This window comes from Dipodomys merriami, unplaced genomic scaffold, assembly GCF_024711535.1.
Source record: "Dipodomys merriami isolate MVZ:Mamm:240054 unplaced genomic scaffold, mDipMer1.0.p SCAF_900, whole genome shotgun sequence".
NCBI classification, from domain to species: Eukaryota; Metazoa; Chordata; class Mammalia; order Rodentia; family Heteromyidae; genus Dipodomys; species Dipodomys merriami.
This window is the reverse complement of record NW_027206514.1, coordinates 252,571-275,369: the sequence shown is the minus strand read 5'-3', so window position 1 is coordinate 275,369 and position 22,799 is coordinate 252,571. Positions and strand designations below refer to the sequence as shown.

The following is a 22,799-nucleotide window of genomic DNA, read 5'->3' as shown; positions in this document are numbered from 1 at the left end:
TTTCTTTCCTATACCAGCCCAGACAAGGCTGGGCGAATGGGAAGCCCTAAAGACAGGTAAATCTTGATGTCCAGATCCCTTGGCCTGAGCTTGACAGTGTCAATTAGAGGCACGTCCTGCCTCCCCTGATGTCTTCTGCCCAGGTGGGAAGCCTGGACAGAGGGAAAGACAGCCAGAGCTGGGAGGCCCCTCTGCCCACAGGGAGCACTGGCGGTCTGGAGTCTGCAGAAACCCTGGCATTTTGGGTGGCACAGTAAGAATAACAGCATATGTGGCGGTAGTCAAGCGTTCCACAGACTCTGCACCCCAGAATTCCCAGGTCCTGGGGGGCCATGGGACCCCTCCCCTTGGGTAGCAGCCGTGGTCAGTCCTGCTCCCAACCTGGCTCTTCTACATAGATGGCTGTCTCCCTGGCCCATCACCACATACATCCCCAAGGATAAACTCACCATGGTGTCTCGCCCTGGAGAGCAGGAGCGGCTGGGCCCAGGCGTCTGGCTCTTGCTCTTCTCCCACAGTGTGTAGCGGCCACTGGGTCGGTAGGTGGGGCTGAGGACTTCAGGGACTCGTGAGGGAGAGGCCTGTGTGAGCACCTGTGGCGAGCTGCTCTTGTGACCGTAGTTCTCCAGGTAATCCACCAGGTACTCCGAGCGGCTGGCCGCCTGGTAGAGGCCCTGCAGCGCACAGAGCTCCTTGCGCGTGCGGGCGAGCATGGGGCTGCGACCCAGGTTTGCAGGGTCTATCCGGTAGCCATCAGAAGTCCGGTAGCTATCTGAGGTCCGAAGGCTGGAGAAATCCCGGGCCAGGTCGGATTGGCTGTTGGATTTCTTCTGGTTCAGAGTTACTCCTTGGTCACGGGCATTCATGGGCAGGTAGCTAAGGGAGTTGCTGGTCACTCCATAAGGGAATCCGCTGCCCCCACTGAGTCCACTGCCTGAAGGCCGCTCAGAGCCCCGGGTCTGGCTCTCCGCCCGCTTACTACTTCCAATGATGTCAGGTCTTAGCAAGGGGCGGCCTCGATCATAGTCCAGGATGGAGGAGGGGCCATAGGTGCGTGGCCGGGGGAGGAAGCTGCTTGGGGTACCCTGCTTGAAACCAAGTTTCTCCTTCTCCAGGAAGGAGGTGGCCAGGTTGGCCCCGTAGGAGGAGGGGGAGTAGGTACCATAGCCCGATTTGGCAAAAGGGGCATCTGTGTAGCGGGTTGAATCTGTGTAGCGCTTCAGGGTGGAGGAGAGCTGGGACATCCTTCAGGGCGGTACTCAGTGGGAACTGGGAGCCTCATGGGCTGAAAGACAAGAAGAGCAGTTGTCAAAGGGCCCTGCTGGGTGGGGGTCCCCACGGGGCTGCGCAGGTAGGGCTCAACAGGGACCCGACCAGCCCGTGTCTTCAAAGGCTGCCAAGAAACGCATGGATGGATGTGGGTATGTGCGTGGGCTTTCGTGCATTAGTGTAATAGCAGCAGCCGCCTGTCCTGGGCACAAGTCTTCTTCTCAAAGACCCAAATTTACAAGCAGGGGCTGCCCAACCCTGCTAGCTTCTCACTCTTTCTTTCTTTCTTTTTTTTTTGCCGATCATGGGGCCTGAACTCTGGGTCTGGGTGCTGTCCCTCAGCTCTTCAGCTCAAGGCTAGCTCTACCACTTGAGCCACAGCGCCACTTCTGGCTTTTTCTGTTTATGTGGTGCTGAGGAATCGAACCCAGGGCCTCATGCTTACAAGGCAAGCGCTCTACCACTGAGCCACCTTCCCGCCCCTTCTCACTCTTTCTTTGGGCCAACTGTCATTGGCTCCCATCCTTAGCTTCTGCAGAAACTCTGAAGTTGGGGGTCTCACTGTTCCTGCCCTTTGGCCCGAGGGTGCTGGGTATTTCATATGCTATTCAGCTTCCTGTCTTCATTTATGTATATGTGGGATTTGAACTCAGCCTCGTTTGCCAGGCAGGTGCTCTACCCTCCTCCCTGCCACCTTCCCGCCCTCTGACTTGTGTGAAGAGCAGGAGTTTATGGCATCACAGTCTCCTAGAATGTCCTAAAGATCATGGAGTCCCATCCCTCATGAAGAAAAGAAGGCTCAGAGGGGAAGTGACAGGGTTGGGTGAGTAGGGGAGGTGATGGGGAAATGGGGCTGGACCTGTCTCCAGTCTCCAATCTCTGGACATGATGCTTCAGGCCCCTGTTAGAACTATCCTCTTCAGCAAGCTTAGCCTCCTGTTTTAAGTGGCGCTAGGGCTGGTGGCTCCCCCGGAGAGGTCCCCTCCCAATAGAGATGCCAAATTACCGCCTGGTGATACTTAGCTTGTGCAAAGCATGCCCCCTAGAGGTCAAAATCCCACACTGCAGTTGGCACTGCCAGCCCTTCTCCCCACAAGTCCGTTTTAGTTGGGGAGGGTCTGGTGAAGAAATGCAGAAATCTCTGAACGTAGAGCTTGGAGGGCCCTAAAGGACCATGCTGTACTGATGGGGAAAATGACTGGGGTTTGCCCAAGGTTGCAGAGCCAAGACTGGAATCCAAGTCTTTCAGAATCTGGCCCAGCGATCTTCCCACTAAGCCTTGATTTTGACTTGTGGGAGACTAGCTGGGCAATTTTGCATCAGTTATTTAACTTCTCTGAGCTCCAGTGTCCTTCCCTGTAAACGAGTCTAATAATTATCATCCCGATTCCCATCTCCCACGGTGGTTGTGAGGAATAAGTGACATAACACGTGAAAACACTTAACAATGACTGGTTATTATCTCCTGGTCAGTCCCCGCCGGGCAGCCTGGCTCCTCCCTTCCCAGTCTATAATAATGGCAGGGTTGGCCAGGCCAGCTTGACCTCAGCCCAGGCGCCAGGCTGCCTTCACTGCCCCCAGTGAGATAAGCCGGCGGTGGGCAGACATTGGGACAGCCGGCAGCCTACCCAGGGCCAACAGCCTAGCCCATTGGGCAGAGAGGAGCCGGTGCCAAGCCTCAAGTGCTGAGAACCTGGCAGAAAGCTGGGGAAACCCAAGCCACATAAGGCTTGGGAAAGGTGCCGGGGTGGGAGATGAGCAGGTCTCGACTTCCACGTAGGCCCCAGCAAGGCATTCCTCAACTCTGCCAGAGACCCTCAGCCGGTTTCAGTGCAGGCGGGCATCAGAAAGGCTTGTCCATCTTACAGTCTGCCCTCTTCTTGCCTGGCCCAGAGCACACTAACTTTGTGGCCTGCCGGTTGCCACAGCCGACATAACTTTCCCTCTGCTCTGGGAAGAGGTAACTGGGTGACAGAAACGACAGAGGCTCCGGGGTGGGGGCAGGGGACGAGTCCTGCTCTGTTTCACTTTGGAGAACTCCATCAATAATGCAAAGTCAAAGAGACTCCAAGTCTCAGGAGCCGGGCTCTGGGACAACTAACAGCCAATCAGATACATGGCCAACCCAGGGTATGAGCTCATGGCTCCGCCCCCCCATTCCTCCCCTCCTCCACTCCAGGGAATTGGTATTCTGGTGGCAGTTGCCCAAGCCCATGACCTCTCTTGGCCCCGCAGTTGACGCAAGAGACTCTGGGGGCAAACAAGGCGCAGCAAGTGCAGACATTCAACCCTGGAAGGGTTGGGGGCTAGACGTGGAGCCACATCTCCTGGCTCCCAGAATCACCCCAGGACGCCCCAATCCTGGCCCTCCTCTTTGCTCCAATCTGGCAGGCAACTGCCAGCCTCCTCCCCCACCCTTCCCCCAGCCCTAGGAGTGACTCCATCACTAACAGCCCCTGGAAGCTGCTGCTGAGCCCCGAACAGTTCCCGTCTGTGGGGAGAGGGGCCCTGCTGGGGCTGAGGCCTTGCCAACATCTCTCCCCTCCAGTGAAGTCTTGCCACCTCCCAGGTAAGACGGCGGCTTGGGCTTGGCACCCCTTGTTACCTGGCTGACCCTGGAGGTCGCAGAATGTCCCACAGGCAGGAGTTGGAGCTGGGGCCCTGGCTGCGCAAGACAGGGACAGGCCAGGCCCTCACATGGCTGCGGAGTCTCCCTGTTGCCACAGGAACGGCCGGGACTGAATGGCTCTTTCATGGGGCAGTGGGAGGCCAGCCGATTGGCTGGGATTCCCCCTACCCCTCCCTGCCCGGCGTGGGGCCCTTGCTGCTGGTTCCTTTCACTGTTTGCCCAGAGCTGGCAAGTCCAGGCCTGTGGCTCCAGGCGGTGCCTCCCAGGTGCCCGCCACCTTGCACAGTCCCTGCCCCTGCTCTCCCTTCATGCCGCCTTTGCGCAGGTGCCCGCTCTTCCCTTCTCTCCTAGATTCCCCATCCCTCTGCTTGGTTTCCCCTCCTGGGCGGATGCCAGCATTCCTCCACACAGAGGCACTCAGCTTCCTGTCAGGACACCTGAGACAAGCAGCCAGCACCTGGCCAGCAGGTGCTGCACACCTATGGACCAGACTCCAAGCGGGTCTAGTGGCTGATTCCATCTCAGCAGCCAGACTCTAGTGTTCAGGGCCATCCATACATCCTGCGTCTGTTGGGCGCTGTGGGCTCAGCATCCAGGAAGAACTGAGCACTGGACGTCTCTCAGATAATGAAGTGCCTCAAACTTATGAACATCCCAATGAAAGAGGAAACTGCTTTTTAATAAAAAAAAAAAGTTTCTACAATTAAAAAAGTAAATGTACAAGGAACTTAAAATAGAAGCCAGGCCGGGTGCCGATGGCTCATGCCTGTAATCCTAGCTACTCAGGAGGCTGAGATCTGAGGATCGCAGTTCAAAGCCAGCCTGGGCAAGAAAGTCTGTGAAACTCATCTCCAATAAACCACAAGAAAACCAGAAATGGCACTGTAGCTCAAGTAGTAGGGTGCTAGCCTTGAGCTGAAGAGCTGAGGGACAGTGCTCAGGCCCAGAGTTCAAGCCCCAGGACCACCACCACCACCACCACTAACAACAAAATAGAACCTAGGTGCTGGGCAGCTCATACTTATAAACCTAGGGCATCAGAAGGTTGAGATCTGAGGGTTAACTGTTGAAGCCAGCCTAGGCAGGAAAGTCCATGAGATTTCTATTTACAATTAACCCCCTCCACCCCCACAAAGAAAAGCCAGAAGTGGAACTGTAGCTCAAGTGGGTAGAGTGCCTAGGATAGCCCCTAGGCCCCGAGTTAAAAACACAAAACAAAATAAAAACTAACAAAACAACAAAACAAACTCCAAAGCTTAAATAGTGGCTATTATGGATGAGGGGTTTTGAAACAGAGTCTTGCTATATAGACCAGGCTGGTCTTAAAAAGTTGATCCTTGTACCTTAGCCTGCCCAGGGTTAGGATTATAGGTATGAACAACTATTCGCAACCACATCTGGCTAATAGTAAAACTTTCAAAGTAAGTTAAAAAATATTTCTGGCCTCAAATGAAGTGTTTAAGGTTCATATTTCTTATGGTATTAAAGGCTGGTGACATTAGTTAGGACTGGTGGTATGGCTCAAGTAGTAGAGTATTACTAGTACTACTACTAATTCCAGTATAACACACACACACACACACACACACACACACACACACACACACACACACTCACACAGAGTACAGAGCTTAAAAGTGCACTAAGGCCAGGCACTAGTGGCTCACACCTGTCATCCTAGCTACTCAGGAGGCTGAGATCTGAGGATCTAGGTTCAAAGCCAGCCTGGGCAGGAAGTCCGTGAGACTCTTATCTCCAAATAACCACCAGAGAACTGGAAGTGCAGCTGTGGCTCAAAGTGTTAGGGTGTTAGTTTTGAAAGAGCTCAGGGTCAGCTCCCAGGCCCTGAGTTCAAAGCCTACAACTGACAACAACAAAAGTACACTAAGACTTGGGACACAGTATATTAACTCACTTAAGTTTCCCAGTAGCTCTGAACTCTCAGCCATGGGTGCTCTTCTGATGCCCGCCGGCAGATAAGAAGAGGCTCTTGAGAGTGACGTAGACCTCCCTAAGTCTGGGATTTAGGGAGGGGACCTGCACACTGTCCACTCTGAAGTCACTCTGAAGCCAAGCCTCCCACTCCATGCTTTCCTGGACCCCTCTGAGGCTGGGGCCCAGTAGGGTAGGCAGGGGGCGGGGGTCAAGGACCCATGGGATCGGGGAGTTCCTGGGAGCACACATTCCTGCAGGATGGGCCCTCTGGATTTTCCATTGCAGATGAATGAAAGGGAAGCCAGGTGCAACCTGAGCCGACGACAACGCAGATCAGCCTCACCGGGCTCTGGGAGGCCTCCGTTTCATAGGCTGTGCCAACCCCGTGTCCCCTGGCACTGGCCTCTGCCTCTATACTCAGGGGCTTGGGCCCCAGCCTCCTTTTCTGGCTGTAGATCAGCCCCCCCCACTTCCCCAGGTCCGACACTGGGTGAGTCAGGGGCCAAAAGGAGCCCTGTCCCCTGGGGGGCAGTCTAGCTCCTTGCGTCAGCCACTGTCATCAACCACTGTCATTTCCTGTGGCTCACGTGAAGGGCTCCCTAACCTGCCCGGCCAGGGGAGGGACTTGCTCCCCAAGAATCCCAGGCACTCCTGGCCCTGGGATGGGGGAGGGGGGAGCCCTACATCCCAGCCACCTTCCCTCACCTCCCTGCCCAGATCTACTCAGCTTTCTGTGCTTAAGGACCACGAGCTGGGCTGTGGGCACACCCAGTCAGGGTGAAGTCCCTCCTACCCAGCTGCTCTGGGCAGGTGAGTGGGGAGTCAGTCTCAACAGGTGCTTGGGAACCACCACAGTGGTGACTTCAGAGCTTCCCAAAGCTGCTTGTTCACCACATCAGAATGTGCTGACCCAGGGGGCAGGGGAGACAGAGGGGCCCTGGCTCCCTGAGCCTCCACTCTCTGACCCTTCCTTCTAACTGCGCCCATCCCCACTACACTGTCTGGGCACAAACACCCAACACTGGCAGGCATACAGAATGGGGGTGAAGGTGGGGGTGGGGCACACTTAGCCTTTGCTCTGGTCCCCGGAGCCCCCTCCCTGACCTGTCACTCTCTGTGAGGGGCTAAGTCCCAGTAGCACCAGCTTAGTACACGATCGGCTTGTCTTCCTTGTTAGGGGGCATTAGAAGGAATTGGTGTCTGTCTCGCTCATTCCTAGTAGGCACCAGCATGTTGTGTGTGTGTGTGTGTGTGTGTGTGTGTGTGTGTGTGTGTGTCCATGTGGCGGGGTGGGAGGGGGAGGAAGTAAGACAGAATGGAAGCCGGGTGTCAGTGGCTGACACCTGTAATCCTAGCTACTCAGGAGGCTGAGATCTGAGGACCACGGTTCAAAGCCAGCCCGGGCAGGAAAGTTCATGAGACTCTTATCTCCAATTAACAACCAGAAAACCGGAAGTGGTGCTGTGGCTCAAGTGGTAGAGCACTAGCCTTGAGCTGAAGAGCGCAGGGACAGTGCCCAAGCCCAGAGTTCAAGCCCCGTGACTGACCAAAAAAAAAAAAAAAAAGAATGGAGAGGAAGGCAGGCATCCTGACTGGTGGAGAAGTGGGTGGGCATCTCTCCAGGTCTAAGAAAAAGGCAAAAGAAATGGACCTCCAGAAGTACTTGTGCCCCTTGATTCTCCTCTCCAGCCACTCTGCCCAGGCACTTTCCTGGGGACAGTGCTATCTCCCTCTCTCTCCCCTGGGGTGTTCCTCTGCCCCCACCTCTGGAGGAGCTTCAGACAGCACTCCCCAGGCCCAGCAGGTGGCCTCCCACATGCCCCCCAGCCTTGCTCATGTCTGTCCACTCCACAGCCACCCCATGAAGTTCAGATACCAAAGGGGCAGCTACTGACCTGTATGGGGGCACCGGAGGGGACCTGGGGGCTTCTTCCCCAGCAGGGCAGGGACAGCAGTGGAGCCCAGAAACTGACTCGGGCTGGGTAATCCGGAGCTCAGGTTACTGCTCCGATATATTTAGTATCTTATCTGACCTCGCAGAGATGGCCACTCACTTGCATTCCAAGCCCTGGGAGACTTAAAGGGGCAGTGGCAGGCCCACTCTCTGCTGGCTGAAGTCTGCCAAGGAGAGCTACCAGGGCTCTTGGGAACCAACATTTTGAAGCAGAACAGTAGAGAGTCCAACTGGAAACAGGACTGAAAGAGGGCAGAGGGCTGGCATGGAACTCCAGAGCAGAATACGGAGAAGATGGATTCTTTGGAGTTAGAGTAAATCCAGCCCTTGGCATTTTGTGATAGAGCAGACCTAATTTCAGGGCTCATAGAAAGTTGGGACCAGCACCCAGGTTTTAGCTCACTGCCCGCCTTCCCTCCCTCCCTCCCTCCCTCCCTCCCTCCCTCCCTCCCTCTCTCCTTCCCTCCCTCCCTCCCTTCCTTCTCTTTTCTTTCTTTTTCTGCCAGTCCACTGACCCTGAGCTCTTTTGCTCAAAGCTAGCATTCTACCATCTGAACCACATTGTTACTTCCAGGCTTTTCTGTGATTATTTGGAGATAAGAGTTTCATGGACTTTCTTGCCCAGGCTGACTTTGAACCATGATTCTCAGATCTCAGCCTCTCCAGTAATTAAGATTACAGGTGTAAACCACTGATGCCCTTGTTCACTACTTTCTCATAATGGACTGAATTCAGGTCTAGTCCTAATTCTAGCTCTTTTTCTATTAGATCTCAGGCAATAAGCAAGTCACTTATACTGGCTGAACCTTAGTTATTTCAACTGTCAATCAGGGAAATAAAAATATAACTATAATAACAATATAATATTAATATATAATAATACTTTATAGTTTTGAGGATGAAATAATATATGGAATAAGAGTTCAACAAATGGCAATCCTATTGAATACTTATTTGTACTAGAAGCAGAATTGGTAGTATCAGGCAACCCTTTCTAGAGGAAAAGGGCTTCAGGCTACACCCTCAAGGAGTGCCCTGTCTGAATGCCACCCTACATCCCCGTGGGTTTTTGAACTACTCGTGTTCCAAAAGGGAGAAGAGCAGTTATAATTTGTCATCTTCCTCTATATCTGGCCCACTAAGGCAAGACAGGCCAAGTCCTTTTGGGCTACTTTTCCCCTTTACCTAGAAAAATATGGTGAAAGTAGCTTCCCCCAGGAGACCAGCGGCATGCCTGGCCCCTGGGGGGGGGGGTAGTTCCACTCTACCTGTTGGAGGGCTCAGGATTCCCTGGTGGAGGGCTGGGCTTGGCAGGGCCACTAGAGGAAGGAGCAGGGTTCTCGGCCTCTCTAGCCTCTGTGCACCTGTCTGCTCCCAGGATGATCTTCCTGTTGCTCGATGGCTCTCCCTGAGGACTAGGAGGACCCAGGCTGGTGCCTCCACCCTGTCTCAGCACAGACGGCTGACTCAGCCTGGACCTGGTGATGCACTTGAGGACGCCCTCATTCCAGTCCTCATTCCTGTCCGGCGTTGCATTGAAGCATCCAAAGAGTCAGGGATGCCCCAACTCTGGCGCACCCACTGGCTCTCCAGTCAGGGGACGAGCCAGGGTTGGGGGGGGGCAGGGTTTCCCATGGCAAGTGGCTCTTGCCTGGAGCACCCACATCTACTTTCGCTGTAGGATTGGTGAGAATTTCAAAGTTGCCTCTTTCTGATTCGGGATTGGTGGAAAAATCTCTCCTTCCGCTTAACTGCTGTCTTCTCCCTAAGCCCCCTTCCCCCTTCGGCAAACTCGCCAGAGACAGGACCCCCACACCCCGACCCCCCGGGCAGAGGCGAAGGGAGCCCCCTGCACGCGTGGGGAGGGGGCGGGCCAGCCATCGTCCTCCCGGCCGCGGACCGCACAGGGCACCGCGACCCGGGGCCGCCCGAGCGGCAGCTCCTGGGAACACAGCGATCCGCACACAGATGGCTCTTCCTGGCACCCCGGGCTGGCAGCTGGCAGCCCCCCTCGCACACTGGCGCCCACAGCTGGAGCTCCCCCGCGCTGCCGGCCCTCGCCCTATATTCCCGGCGCCCATCCTGCCCAGACCGCGGCTGACACTTCACTTTCGGAGCCGGCCCGACCCCCGCGTGCACAGCCCGGCCCTCCCCGCCCCCGCCCCCTCCCCGCTCGCCAGACCTCCGACAGGTGGTGGCACCGTACCTGCCTCTTCTCGGAGGATGGACGAGTCGAACCGGGCACAAGCATGGAGCTGCGGGTGAGTCCTGGCGGGTCCTGGCGCGGCGCAGCGAGCAGCAGCTGACGCAGAGGGCTCCCGGGCCTCGCTCCGCTCCTGCCCGCCTCTCCCCCGCCTCCGCCGGGGGCCCAGGAAGGACCTTCCCGGGAAATCGGCGCCACCCAGCGGGCAGCCGCCTCATTGCGCCCGGACCCGCAGAACCACGCCCCGCGTCTCGCATCACTGACACGCGATTGGCTTGTTCCGATTGTGACGTCACCTGAGCCCCGCCCGACACGGGTCTCCCCGGCAACCGATATACACAGAGAACCACGTGGAGGGAATGCACGCCGGTGTGGAATGGGTGGGGCGGGGAAAGCAGCCGCGGGGCGGGTGACCGGCCCGGGCCGCTGGCAGGGACGGAGACCGAGGCGGGCTCAGGCTTCTAGAAGGCCCGGGACGTGCGTCCCGGGGCGCATCGCACCGACTTTCAGATTTTGGGGCGCTTCTGCTCCTCAGCCTCTTTTTCCTCAAGGTGAAGGGCGCCCCGCTCACTGTCCACCCTTTGGACAAGAGGCTAGGCCATGCTTGCCAGCGTCGGTAAACCGAGGCACGGAGGCGTGGCAGGAGTGCTCTTGGACTCTCAGGAAGAAGCCGAAGCCAATACGCGGAGATGCTGCTGCTCCGCCCCACGCGCAGACCAGATGCGGGTGGTCCTCAGACCCGCCCAGGGGTCAGCTTCCGTGGAAGCGGCCGGGAAGGAGCCTTGCAGGTGCCCTGGGCCACTCCTCCCAGTCCCCACCCCCACCTGTCCTACGGGTCTCCCCTCCCAAGCCCCTCTCCTCAGTTTCCCAAAGAAATCCGAGGCAAGCAGGAGCAGAATACTTACATTTCTACTTCCAAACCTATCAGGATCCGTCCTTGCCTCTGCCCAAGCGCCGTGAAGGATGTGTCTTGCTTGTCCAAGTCCCTTCCTTTGGGGATCTCACCCTTTAGGATTTCTTGAGCCGACGTTCTATCACTTCATTTAACAGGAACGGACTGAACCTGACAGACCCTCTTCTAAAAAGGGGACGGGGCTGTCCAGCCACTCCAGGAACTTACATTCTACTAGAAGCAGCATGTCAACAAGAAGTAGAGAAGACAGCACATTAGAAGGCATTAAGAGCTGAGGAGGACAGCCAAGCATGGAGGGTGATGTGGAGTTTGTATAGTCAGAGGCACCCTGGTGAGAAAGTGACATTGGAATGAGCTGAAGATGAGTGAGCCTTGTGCATATCAGCCCCCAGAGAATGTTCTAGACAGAGAGGAAGGTAACTTAGAAGGTCCTGAGGAGGGAACTTAAAGGCTGTGCTTGAGGGAGAATAAGGTTGGTGTTACTGAAGCAGTTAATAATACAGCTTGACCTGACTGCAGCCAATTTTTTTTTGTCAGGTGTGGGCCTTGAACTCAGGACCTCGGTAGTCTCTGAGGCTCTGTGTGCTCAAGGCTAGTGCTCTACCACTTGAGCCACAGCACCACTTCCTGATTTTTTTTATGTTTTTAAAATTTATTTTATTGTAAAGATGCTGTACAGAGGGGTTACAGTTACATGAGTAAGGTAATGAGTACATTTCTTGTCCAGCATTGTTACCCCTTCGTTTATTGTTCTCCCACTATCCTTTCCCTCCACCACCTGATTTTTTTTTTTTGAGTGGTTAATTGGAGACAAGAGTCTCACAGGGAGTTTTCTGCCTGGGCTGGCTTTGAACTGAGATGCTTAGATCTCAGCCTCCTGAGGGCTGGATTATAGGTGTGAGCCACTGGTGCCTGGCCACTGCAGCCATCTTTGTATTATTTTATGTTTTATTTGCCAGTCCTGGGGCTGTCCTCAGGGTCTGTCCCTGAGCTTCTTTTGCTCAAGGCTAGCACTCTACCACGTGAGCCACAGTGCCACTTTCTGTTTTTTTCTGTTTATGTGGTACCGAGGAATCAAACCCAGGGCTTCATGCATGCTAGGAAAGCACTCTACCACTAAGTCACATTCCCACCCCATGCCATCTTGAGTTGTAACCACCACATATGCCCCCTGAGTCACTCTAGCTGATTTTTCTTGCACGGTTTCTCAGCAAACTATAAATAGAATAAAACTATTAGAGTCATTTGTAGAGCTTTATAATCAGACACTGGCTTCAGGGAGACACTTGACTCTTTGATATTATTTCTTTCTTTTAAAACATTTATTAGCATATGTTAACTCTACAAAGAGTATGATGAAAAGATAAACCAGGGTTATTCCAGCCAGAATGAAGTCATTGGTGTCTTAATCCATAAATATATCTCCCTTCTGGACTTAAATTGCTGGGCTCTACCTGGTCTTTTTGCTGCTTCTGTCAGTAAGTCTCCTAATAAATTGTACAATGTACACTTCCATATCTGCTGGCTTTTCTTTAGTCTCTCTGTACCTTGGGCCAGTCTCACACACTGTATGGAGTTGATCTGGGATAAGCAAAGGGGTGGGGCAGGGAGAGAATAAGAGATAAGTGAGGGGGCTGGGAAGGTGGCTCAGTGGTAGAAGGCATGCCTCAGAGGCCCTGGGTTCGATTCCTCAGCACCACATAAGCAAAAAGAAAAAAGCCAGAAGTGGCACTGTGGCTCAAATGGTAGAGGGCTAGCCTTGAGCTGAAGAGCTGAGGGACAGCGCCCAGGCCCAGAGTTCAGGCCCCACGACTGGACTCAAAAAAAAAAAAAAAAAAAAAAAAGAGATAAGTGAGGGATGTGTTTGTAGGGCCCTGAAGTCATTCTCCTGACACTGGCTTTTACTCTGGCTTGGAAGGTTTTGAGCTGAGTGGGATGTGGACCTGATGTTTGTTTCTAACCAGATCCTTTTAGGTACTTTGTGGAGAACAGATCTGAACAGAGCCAGAGGCCACTGACACTTATCTGGGGAAAAACGGCGGTGGCCTTGGGTTATTGGGATACCAGGAGAGGCAATCAGATGTGGTTGGGTTATAAAAGCAAGAGGATGTAGTTCAGTAGTAGAGTGCTTGTCTAGCGTGTGACAGGCCCTGGGTTTAATCCCTAATATTGCAAAAAAAAAAAAAAGTGGGGAAGGGATTGTATTTTGTATGTGTTTTGACTCAAGAGTTGCAGGGTTTTCTTATGCATCATTGTATGAGAGGAAAGGAGGAAGTTTCTTCCTGAACCTTAACTGAGGAGAGGCAAGCCATGGAAGAAGCGAGTTTTGGTGGTGGTAGTGGTGGTGGTAGATCAGGAGCCTGGTTGAATACATCATAAATTTGAGATGTCTGTTAGGCACTTAATTAGATACCAAGAAAGCAGTTGATGTTCAAGTCTGAGCTGAGATACAAAATTGAATCATCAGCATATGGATGCTATTTAAAACTACAAGAGATTGCCAAGGGAGCAAGTATAGACAGAGGGATGGGTGAGGCCTCGATCAGAGAGCTTTCCAAGATGAAGTGGCTTGGACTGGAACCATCTGGGAAACTGAGGAATGGCCAGTGTAGTGGGGAAGAGTCCCAGGAGGTGCTGTGTGCTGGATGCTGGTGGGAGGGAGTTCACCAAGGAGGAGAGGTCAAGGGACATGAGTTTGAAAATTGATTTCAAAGGTTGGCGACCTCGATCTCTACTTGGGGTAGACTGGGGTGAAAGCCTGATTGTGGATGAGTTCATGAAAGAACAGGAGGAGAGGGATGGAAATGGCTGAGACAACCATATTTATTTTTGGTTCTGGTACTGGGCTTGAACTCAGGATGCTCAGAGTGCTCTCAGTCGCATGGATTTTTCTGCCTGGGCTAGATTCACAGGTCTCAGCCTCCTGAATAACCAGGATTACAGCTATGAGTCACTAGTGCTAGGCTTTTTTGTTTTTTTTTTTGAGACACCATCTTGCTATGTAGTACAGCGTGGTTTCAAACTCTTCAATCTCTTACCGGAGCTTTCTGAGTGATTATAGGTATGTACCACCATATTGTCACCATGACAGTCTTTAAGTGAAGGTCCATCTCTCTCTTCTTTATGGTTCTGTTGGCAGAATTATGTGCTCTATTTTCCTCCTTCCCAGTCCATGCAACATCTATGTGTCTTCTGTCTCTCAGACTTCAGGAAACTTCCACAGCCGTGATTGATCCCCTAGCTGCTAAATCCAATGGACACTTGTTAATTATAAGCAATGTTTTGACCTCCTGTCTTTTTCTCCTCTGCTCCTGTAGGGGGCATGGAAGTTCTGTGTTCTTTCATTCTTTTTATTTGTCACCCAGGAATCTCAACCTAGCAGATGCTTAGATAGAGATGAGGAAAGAGGAGAAGGGGGAAGGACATCAGTGGGGAGCCAGCCTACTGGGACCCTGCCTAGATGGCCAGCACATAGATCGTAGGAGATGCTGAGCTACCGGTGCTCTGGGCATGTGGGTGGTTTGCTAGGTGAAAGACAATACCCAGCCCTGTGGATGGGGTATCTGTGTTCTTCTGAAGGAAGTAGAAGAAGGAAATGGAGAAGAGGGGTAGCTGGGTACGAGTGGCTCATGCTCATAATCCTAGTTACTCAGGACGCTGAGACCTGAGGACTGTGGTTCAAAGCCAGCCCAGGCAGAAACATCCATGAGACTCTGACCTCCAATTAACTACCAGAAAAAAGTCGAAAGTAGCACTGTAGTAGAGTGCTAGCTGTAAGAAAAAAAAAAATGCTGCTCAGGGACAGTGCCCAGACTCTGAGTTCAAGCCCTAGGACTGGCAAGAAAAAAAGAAAGAAAGAAAAGAATCAGATGGATGACAGGCCTTTGACTATCCATGAAGAGAAGCCTCACCTTCTCTGGGCAGCAGGACACCATACCTGGTCTTGGAGGTGTCAGCGCAAAGCATTCCTGGGCTGAAGTTACCCTCACCCTGGGTGGATGGACTGAGAGGTTTCCAGAATCTGTGTGTTCTGCCTCCCCTTCCCGAATTCAGACACATCAAGTGTGTTCGTTCAGACAGTTCATGCCTGTGATCTAGTCCACAGTGCTGCTCTGCCCAGTGCGTCCTGAAATGTGGCTGGTGCAACCCAGGAACGGTCGTTTTCCTTCCTTTCCATTTAATTAGTGTTAAGTGTAGGTTAAAGGGCCTGGAGTGAGGACACAGAGGCCCAGAGAGGGCGAGCCAAACCTGTGCTGGCGGGTGGGCAGCTGCCGTGGAAGATCACCATGGAAGGTGGTCTCCGATGGTGGGAGCAGTGTTCAGCCTGTCTTCAATGCTGTCTGCACTGTCTCGGCCTGTCTACCCTGCCCATCCGTCCAGTAAGACGCTGGACACACGGGCGGTATCGCAGAGGTGCCAGGCTCCTACCTGGCTTCCTAGTTTCTTCCAGAAAGACATTGGAGCTCGACTTCTTACTGCCTCAAGGGCGGGGCTCCTCAGCCTTGGGGCCCAGCAAGGATCCCAACCTTCTCCTTGAGCGTCCCAGCCTGGCCACACCAGTGCAGCGGATGGCTGTCAGCCTCCTGCTCTGTGTCGGGCAGTGCTTCTGGTGGACTTCTCCTGTCCTCTTTGGGCCTGGCCACCACAGGGGCCAGTGTGAGGCAGAGGTCAGGCGGTGGCAGGAAGAGAAGGGAGCAAGTGGCATTAGTCTAGAAAAATGAGCAGAGAGAAATTACTCAGCTGCCCAGAGCTGAATGCATGCGCCAGCCTCTTCCCCCACGCTCCCAGGCTGCAGGCCACCAGCTTAGGCTGTTTACCAGCTCACACAACTAGAACTCATTCCCACCCTGGGATCCCCATCTAGCCAACCTCACAGTGACCCTCCACGCCTTGCTGAGCAGCGACGAGAGCCAGGGATGGGGCCAGTGTTCCCCCACCACTTCTGAGGGGACAGTATGTGTCCCAGCCCTTTCTTGGGCCCCCGCTTTGGGATGGAAGGATGCATGGATTCTTGCCCTGTTGCCTTGGTCCTGTGGTCATTGCTACTGGAAGGACGTGTCTTCCCAGTCGTAAGTGGGCGTGTTAGAACCACCAGGGCCGAGAGGCCAAGGCGGGCCTCAGCACGTGTGATGAGCGGGGCCTGGATGGCCGGGAGTGAGTCAGCAGTGGTCACACTCACGCATCTGGGCACAAGTCAGTGTGCCACGGGAGGGGTGAAGGCTCCGGGAGAGGAAGGGCTGCCTGCCCCCCACCCCGCCCCCGCTCTTGGCACCTTCTGCCATAGACACGCAGCCAGGCAGCCTGGGGATTTCAGAGGAGCAGAACAGAGAGGCACACACGGACAGACAGACTCCAGAGGCCTGGCTTTATTGTGTGGTTTTCTTTTTCCTCAATGAGATGCTAGAAGCTGTGGGGGCAGCACACATGGGCAAAGGGACAGGCAGAGTCGCTGGTGGGGGGGGGAAGGAGGGAAAGGAAGGGTTTGGAAAAGCAATCTCCAGAGGGGTGCATGGCCCTGGGGTCTCCATGGCCTACCTGGGGTCCCTCAGAGACCCCAGAGGCAGGCTGCGGGGCAGAGCTGTGTAGGACTCAGGCCCAGCCAGAGTGCAGGCATTGCAGGGCAGGAGAAGGAAGAGCCTCCCTTAGAAACCGGGGTACAGCTGTATAGCTGTGGGACTCCCCCACTTACAGAGTTCTGAAGCTTGGGACTGCTGGGGCTGGGGCTGGTCCCCTGCCCCATCCTCAGCGAGGGGCGGGCTGGTGTTTAGCATGGGTGAGCAGGAGGGCCTTCCCCTCCCCCAGCCTCCATTAGCTGCATCCTCACGGCCCAGCCGTCCCAAGCTCCCCACGGACTTGTGCAGTGGCAAGAAGGGTTTTTTTGGTTTTATTTTTTGGTCTGTGTCTCTTGGGGACTCTGTCCTTACCCTTTGGTGACAGGCCACAAGCACTTGGTGATCCCTTCACCTCGGGGTCTCAAGGCATGCTTCCTATCTTGGGCATGTGCTAGGCCCACGCACACCCCAGTGCCCCCCTCATCCCTGGGGACTCTCCCTCGGCCTGGTGGGCCAGGATAACCCCTCCCCTCCCCCCACTGCCCTTTCCTGTGCATCACGTGACCTCACTGCCATCTCCTGTGTGCCATGTGACCTCACTGCCATTAGGTCCCCTGGCTTCCCTGGTCATCAACTCCCAACGGAAAGGAAGGAGAAACTCTAAATAAACCAGACAGAAGCAGCTCTGGAAGAAAGACTACAAAAACACAGCCAGTGGTGTGTGGAGAGGGAAGTGGCGGTGTGGCAGGGAAGATGGTGGCATGCAGCACTGAGATTTCTCATAAGGGGTGGGGTCCCCACTTCTCCCCAAGTTGTGTGAGGGACTGAGGGGAGGGGGTCAGCCAACTCAGAGAAGCAGGGTCTCTGCACAGGGCCTGGAGGCTTTCTGTATCCTCCGTCGGCCCAACCAGTCAAAGGGAAATGAAATCCGTGGCTTGGAGGAGGGAAAGCGAGAGCAGGAGCAGCAGCAGCCATGAGGTGTTCTGAGCCAGCAGGTTTATGCCCTCACACTTGACCAGCTTGTCTGTGGAGAGAGAATAAGGGGGAGGGAGGGAGGACGGGAACTCAGGCTGGGACCAACCTCCAACCCTCATTCTCATGTTACATGTTCCTGAGCCTTGGCCCATGCGGCTTACAAAAACTGTACTAAACGTCATCCTCAGAAAGCTAAGCAAGGGTGGAGCTCACATCCTTGTTTTTCGGCTGGAGAAAAGGACAGAGACATGCTTCTAATCAGGGTGTGATAGCTCGGCCTGACAGGCCCTTCCTCCACGCACACGCTGAACAGTGGCACCCCAGGGGACCAGACAGCTGTCCAGGGAACAGAGAGAAATATGGGCCTCTCTCCTCTGGCCCAGCTAAGGGAACCGCTGGCTGTGCACCCAGACTGCTCCCCACCACCCTGCCCCTGTCTCTCCTGGCCCGGGTGACCTTGCTGGGGACAGATCTCACCCCTGAGCACAGAGACGTTCTGATTGGAGATGGTGGGCGGCTGGCCGGAAAGGCGGAGCTCGCACGTGTAGGTGCCCTCGTCCTTGGTGGTGAAGTTGGCAAGGTAGAGGACCTTGATGTTGTGCCTGGTGGTGAAGTTGGTCCGGGAGCGGTACATGTGCTCAGGCACGCCCACCGTGCCATACAGCACGTGCTTCTTCTTCTCACGGGTCAGGCTGAACTCGTACTGGATGGGCAAGCTGGTGGTGTTATCATGGCGGCAGTCCAGGCGAAGGCTCTGGTCCACCAGGCAGGCCGTCAGGCTGGTCACCTTCTGCCCTTGAGATGCCTGTAACACTGGCACCAGCGGTGCCTCCTCCGCATTGGGGGAGAGCCTTTGGAACAGGGTTCTCCACCCCCCCCCAGAAGAGTGGACACAGGCCTCGCATGGGGTCTGACTGCTGCATGAGTATCTCTTCCCACCCCAGGGTCCGGAGGGAGGGCTCAACGGCTCCCTGCAGACCCCAGCCTCCTTCCTTAGTCTGCTGGGGCCCTGGGACAGGAGAGGAAAGGGGGTGGGGAGGGGTTCTCGGCTCCCATATGGACATTTCAGGTTCCTTTGCACAGGAAATTGTGCGGGGCTCAGTAAATTGTGCCTCAAGTCCTCCCCAGGCAGGCCAGCCAGCTAGGCCAGAGCTGACTTTGGGATGAGAAACAGCCCACTGTCTTGGTCCCCACACTTCTGAGGCTGTGAGGAAGAGGCTGCTCTGCCCCGCCCCTTGCCCAGTACCTGCCAGTAGGAGAGCGATGCCGATGGCTGGATTCATGGTGCAGGAGCTTCCTTCCGGATCTGGGATGGGAACAGTTAGGAATCCCCCATGGGCCACATGGACTTGAAGCCCAGGAGCACATGGTGGGCACCAAAGTCCTTCCCTCCATCGCTTTTTTTGTTGTTGTTGTCCGTCATTGGACTTGAACTCAGGATCTAGGTTCTGTCTCTGAGCTCTTTTGCTCTAGGCTAGCACTCTATCACCTTGAGCCACAGAGCCACTTCCAGTTTTGAGTGGTTAATTGGAGATAAGAGTCTCATGGGGACTTTTCTGCCTGGGTTGGCTTTGAACCGGGATCCTCAGATCTCAGCCTCCTGAGTAGCCAGGATTATAGGCGTGAGCCACTGGCACCACTTGTTTTTGAAGATAACACTGGTATTATTTGCTCTGCCAGCAGGGAAAGCAAGGGAAGAGGAAGCATACCATGGAATGGTGTGTGTGTGTGTGTGTGTGTGTGTGTGTGTGTGTTTGTGTGTGTGTGTGTGTGTGTGTGTGTGGCCATCGAGCCCTTCCTAGCTGAGTGACTTTAAGGGATTACATCTACTATTCTTTGTCAGAGCAGGGACTGTGCTTTGAACGCTTTTATGTGCTGGTTCCGGGGCTTGAACTCAGGGCCTTGTGCTCCTTCACTCAGCTCTTTTGATCAAGGCTGCCACTCATCACTTGAGCAACAGCTCTGCTTCTGTCTTTTTGCTGATTAATTGGAGATAAGAGTCTCACAGACTTTTCTTCCTGGGTTGGCTTTGCTTTAAAAATTTTAATTTGATAAAACACATTTACAGGCATGAGTCACCAGTGCCTGGTTTGCTTCATAATTTTTAATTTGGTAAAATTAAATTTGGTAAAATCGGCTGGGAGTGTGGCTTAGCAGTAAAGTGCTTGCCTAGCATACAAGAGACCCTGGGTTTGATTCCTTAGTATCACAAAAATAAAAATAAAAGTTAAAAAATACACTTTTATTGTCCTAACCACTTTATAAGTGCACAGTAGTGTTGTTGCATTCCCATTTCTGTGCAATTAATCTTCAGAACTCTCTCTCTCTCTCTCTCTTTTGAGATAGTCTGTCTCACCAGCTCTGGCTGGCCTAGAACTCAATATGTAGCCCAGGCTGCCCCCAACTCTTTATCCTGAAATGCTGAGGTTTTACATAGGATCCACGGTGCCCAGCTTATCTCTCAAAACACACATTTTGTACTCATTAAGAAAAATCCTCACTCACTCAGGAACTTCTTATTTTGTTTAGAAGAGAATCCTCAGTGTCTAGAAAAGTTTCTGGCATCTAATAGATTTCCAAAAGATATTTATAATTTGTTTTGTATTCGCGCGGCACTGGGAATTGAACTCATATCCTTACACTAGTTAGGCAGTTGCTCTCCCACTGGAGCCACACCCGAGCCATTTATGCAAACCGGGCCAGGATCTTCCTCTTCCTCTATTTCCTGTAGCTCAGATGACTGGGGCCTGAGCAGGCCCAGCATAGTGAGATGGAGTCCAGCAGCCTTTTTCCCAGGGCTGGCCTGGAACCGAGATCCTCTCCATCTCCATCTCCTGAATGTGTGGACCTTCGGTTGTTTATTGTATTTTTTAAATTTTATTTTATGATCCCCATCTGACCTGGAACTCAAGATTTCTGCCTCTGTCTCCAGAATGAGTGCTGGGAAAAAGAGCTATTGAATGAATGAAGCTTTTTGAACTGTAGATTCCTACGGGGTGGCGGTGAGGATTAAGAAAAATGAAAGTGTAACTAATCGATGCTAATATAAAATGAGGAGAATGGGGCTGGAGACCTGGGTCAAGTGGAAGAGCGCCAGCTGTAAGCAAGCGGGAAGGGGAGAGAGCTGGAGGCTCTGAGTTCAAAGCCTGACACCAGTCCCCCGCCATTAAAAAACGACACGTGATAAACATCTGGCGGGGCCACGGCCCCCCAAAGTTAACGTCATCGGCCGGCGATGACGTCAGGGGTGTGTCAGCCGAGGAGCCCCCCTCCTCCCCCCTCCCCCGCGGGCCTGCGCGGGACACGTGTGCAAGGAAAAGCCACAGCCTTCTGCACCGAGCCAACCGTGCTTCGGCACGCCCGGGTCTCGGGGCTTCGGGGGCTGCAGGTTTCCGTTCTCTTCCGCTCTCCAGCGCCCCCCGCCTCCCGGCCTGGGCTGGACCCCCTTCTGGGCGACCCGGAGCCGGTGGCCCAGCGGAGCGGCGCCGGCCAGAGCGCGTGCGCCCCGGTGCGCAGGCCGCGCGCGCCGCGCCGGGGGAGTCCGGCGCCCCGGGGCGCCCCGCCTCGGGGTGGGTGAGGCCCGGGTCCCCGCGGCCGCGCCACGGCCGCCGCCGGCGTCCTCGGGGGCGGATGCCCGGCCGCCGTGGCCGGGCCCCGGGGTTGGCACGGGGCTTGGATTTCGAGGACGGGCGGCGGAAGCGGGGCTGGGCGCCGCGGGGCCGAAGGGAGTGGCGGGCGCGGGCCCCGGGGCAGACGCTGGTCGGGTCCGGCGCCCCGTTTTCCGGCAGGCCGCGGCCCCAGCGCCGCCCCGCCAGCGGGCCCCGCACCAGCCCCTCCCCCCCGGCCCCGCCCGACCCAGTTCCCAAGGGAGGCCCCCCCCCCGCCGTCCCCTCCCCCGTCCGGCCCCCGCCCGCCACACTGCGGCTGCCAGGCTCGGGTGCCCGGGTGCGGGCGCTCGCACGCCGCTCCCCGCGGGGTCAGGGGAGGGGGCTCCCTCCAGCCCGCCCGCGCCCACTCCCACCCCCACCCGGCCCTCCGCCCCCTCCCCGTCCCGGCGAGCCGCACTGGGGCTCGGCCAGGTGGGGCGCCGTCACGGGCTGTCCCGGTGTCCTTCCTCCGGTTGTCCTCCGCAGCCCGAGCCTCGGCCCCGCGTCCTCGGGCGCGGACGGGCCCCGCGGAGCACCGGGCCCAGGTGAGGCAGCTCCCCCCGCGCCCCGCTCCGTGCGCCTCCGACTCGGGGCGCCCAGGGCCGGGTCCCCTCCGGCCCCACCTCTCACCTGGGCTCGGGCCCGGTCCTCCGCCGCTGCAGCCTCCGCTCCACCCGCCGCCTCCAGTAGCTGCGCCCCGCACGGAGCCCGCAGTTTTCACCCGGGGTGGGGGCGGGGGGGGAGCGAGGAGGGCCCGGGCCTCAGCCAATCAGAGGCGGAGGAGAAAGGATGGAGAGGGGAGGAGGGGGGGGCGCGGGGAAGACACGGAGGAGCGGGGAGGAGGAGGGGGAGGCAGGGAGGAGAAGGGGGGAAGGGGGAAGAGGAGGACGCTGAGGTTGCATCTGGGTGTGGGAAAGCGGCGGGCTGCCAAGCAACCGGGACTTCAGCCCGGTGGCGGGTGGGCGCGGGAGGGAGGGGAGGGCTGGGGCAGCCCTCGGGGTGGCCCCCACCCCCATCAGCTGCCTCTTCAGCCCCGTGTGATTGCTGTCGTCCTAAAGCTGCACCCCCTTCTTCCCACCGTCTTCAGGGTGGGAACCCACAAACAAGGAATGCCGGCGGGGAGCCAAGGCTCTCTTCCCGATCCACCCCTCCTGAGGGGTGTTGACATCAGAGCATCCCCGACTTTCTCCAAAGGAAGCCGCCTGGGTGCTTTCCACGTTGGAGCAGCCTTTTGGGAAAGCAAGGCAGGCTTGCACCCCCACCTGGGCCTTCCCTGGCCCCCAACCCCACTCCTCCCCTTTAGAGGAACACGCAGGCGCTTTCCTCAGCTCCTAGGCTGGCACCTTCCCACTTCCCAGCAGCTAGAAGCTTCTCACTTTTCCAGAGGACTGACCGGTCGCCAGACCAAGGAAGGAGCCGTGCAGATTTCTACCAATTGCATTGGTCAGGCGAAGCGCAGGGCTGTGTCACCCTGGGACAACTGGCTCTGGCTCTTCCCCACCCCAGCCCTTGCAACTTCACCCGGAAAGAGCCAGAGGCCCCCAGGGCTGAGCCTTGGCCTCCTTCCCGGAGCCCAGTGCAGAGGGGAGCCGTGGGGAAGGCCTGGGGCTGATCATCTGCCAGCTGCTTTTGGTCTCCTGGGGTATCCTATCTACCCCACCAACTTGATGTCACCAGGGGTCTTTTGTTTTTCTTTTTAACCAGCTAGTTCTAGATGGCTTA

At 55.6% G+C, this 22,799-nt stretch overlaps 2 protein-coding genes across 3 annotated transcripts in view; both read right to left on the bottom strand.

Moving 5' to 3' along the window:
* Positions 1–10,194, bottom strand: part of LOC138821252 (ubiquitin carboxyl-terminal hydrolase 2) — a 29,497-nt gene extending 19,303 nt beyond the window's left edge. Inside the window, exons 1-2 of one of the 2 annotated variants that reach the window (XM_070013385.1) lie at positions 9,994–10,194; positions 450–1,285 (exon numbers count right to left, since the gene is read on the bottom strand). In XM_070013385.1, the coding sequence (XP_069869486.1) occupies positions 450–1,244 (795 nt within the window). In that variant the 5' untranslated portion in view covers positions 1,245–1,285; positions 9,994–10,194. Of the gene's footprint in view, positions 1–449; positions 1,286–7,728; positions 7,795–9,993 lie in introns of those variants that run through there. The other variant, XM_070013386.1, reaches the window with a different exon arrangement.
* Positions 10,195–16,251: 6,057 nt separating this feature from the next.
* Positions 16,252–21,813, bottom strand: LOC138821248 (thy-1 membrane glycoprotein-like). The gene is made up of 4 exons (XM_070013382.1): positions 21,708–21,813; positions 18,677–18,736; positions 17,908–18,243; positions 16,252–17,479 (listed from the first exon to the last, which is right to left on the bottom strand). The coding sequence occupies exons 2-4, from the start codon at positions 18,711–18,713 to the stop codon at positions 17,367–17,369; spliced, it is 486 nt and encodes a 161-aa protein (XP_069869483.1). The 5' UTR covers positions 18,714–18,736; positions 21,708–21,813; the 3' UTR covers positions 16,252–17,366.
* Positions 21,814–22,799: the final 986 nt, after the last annotated feature.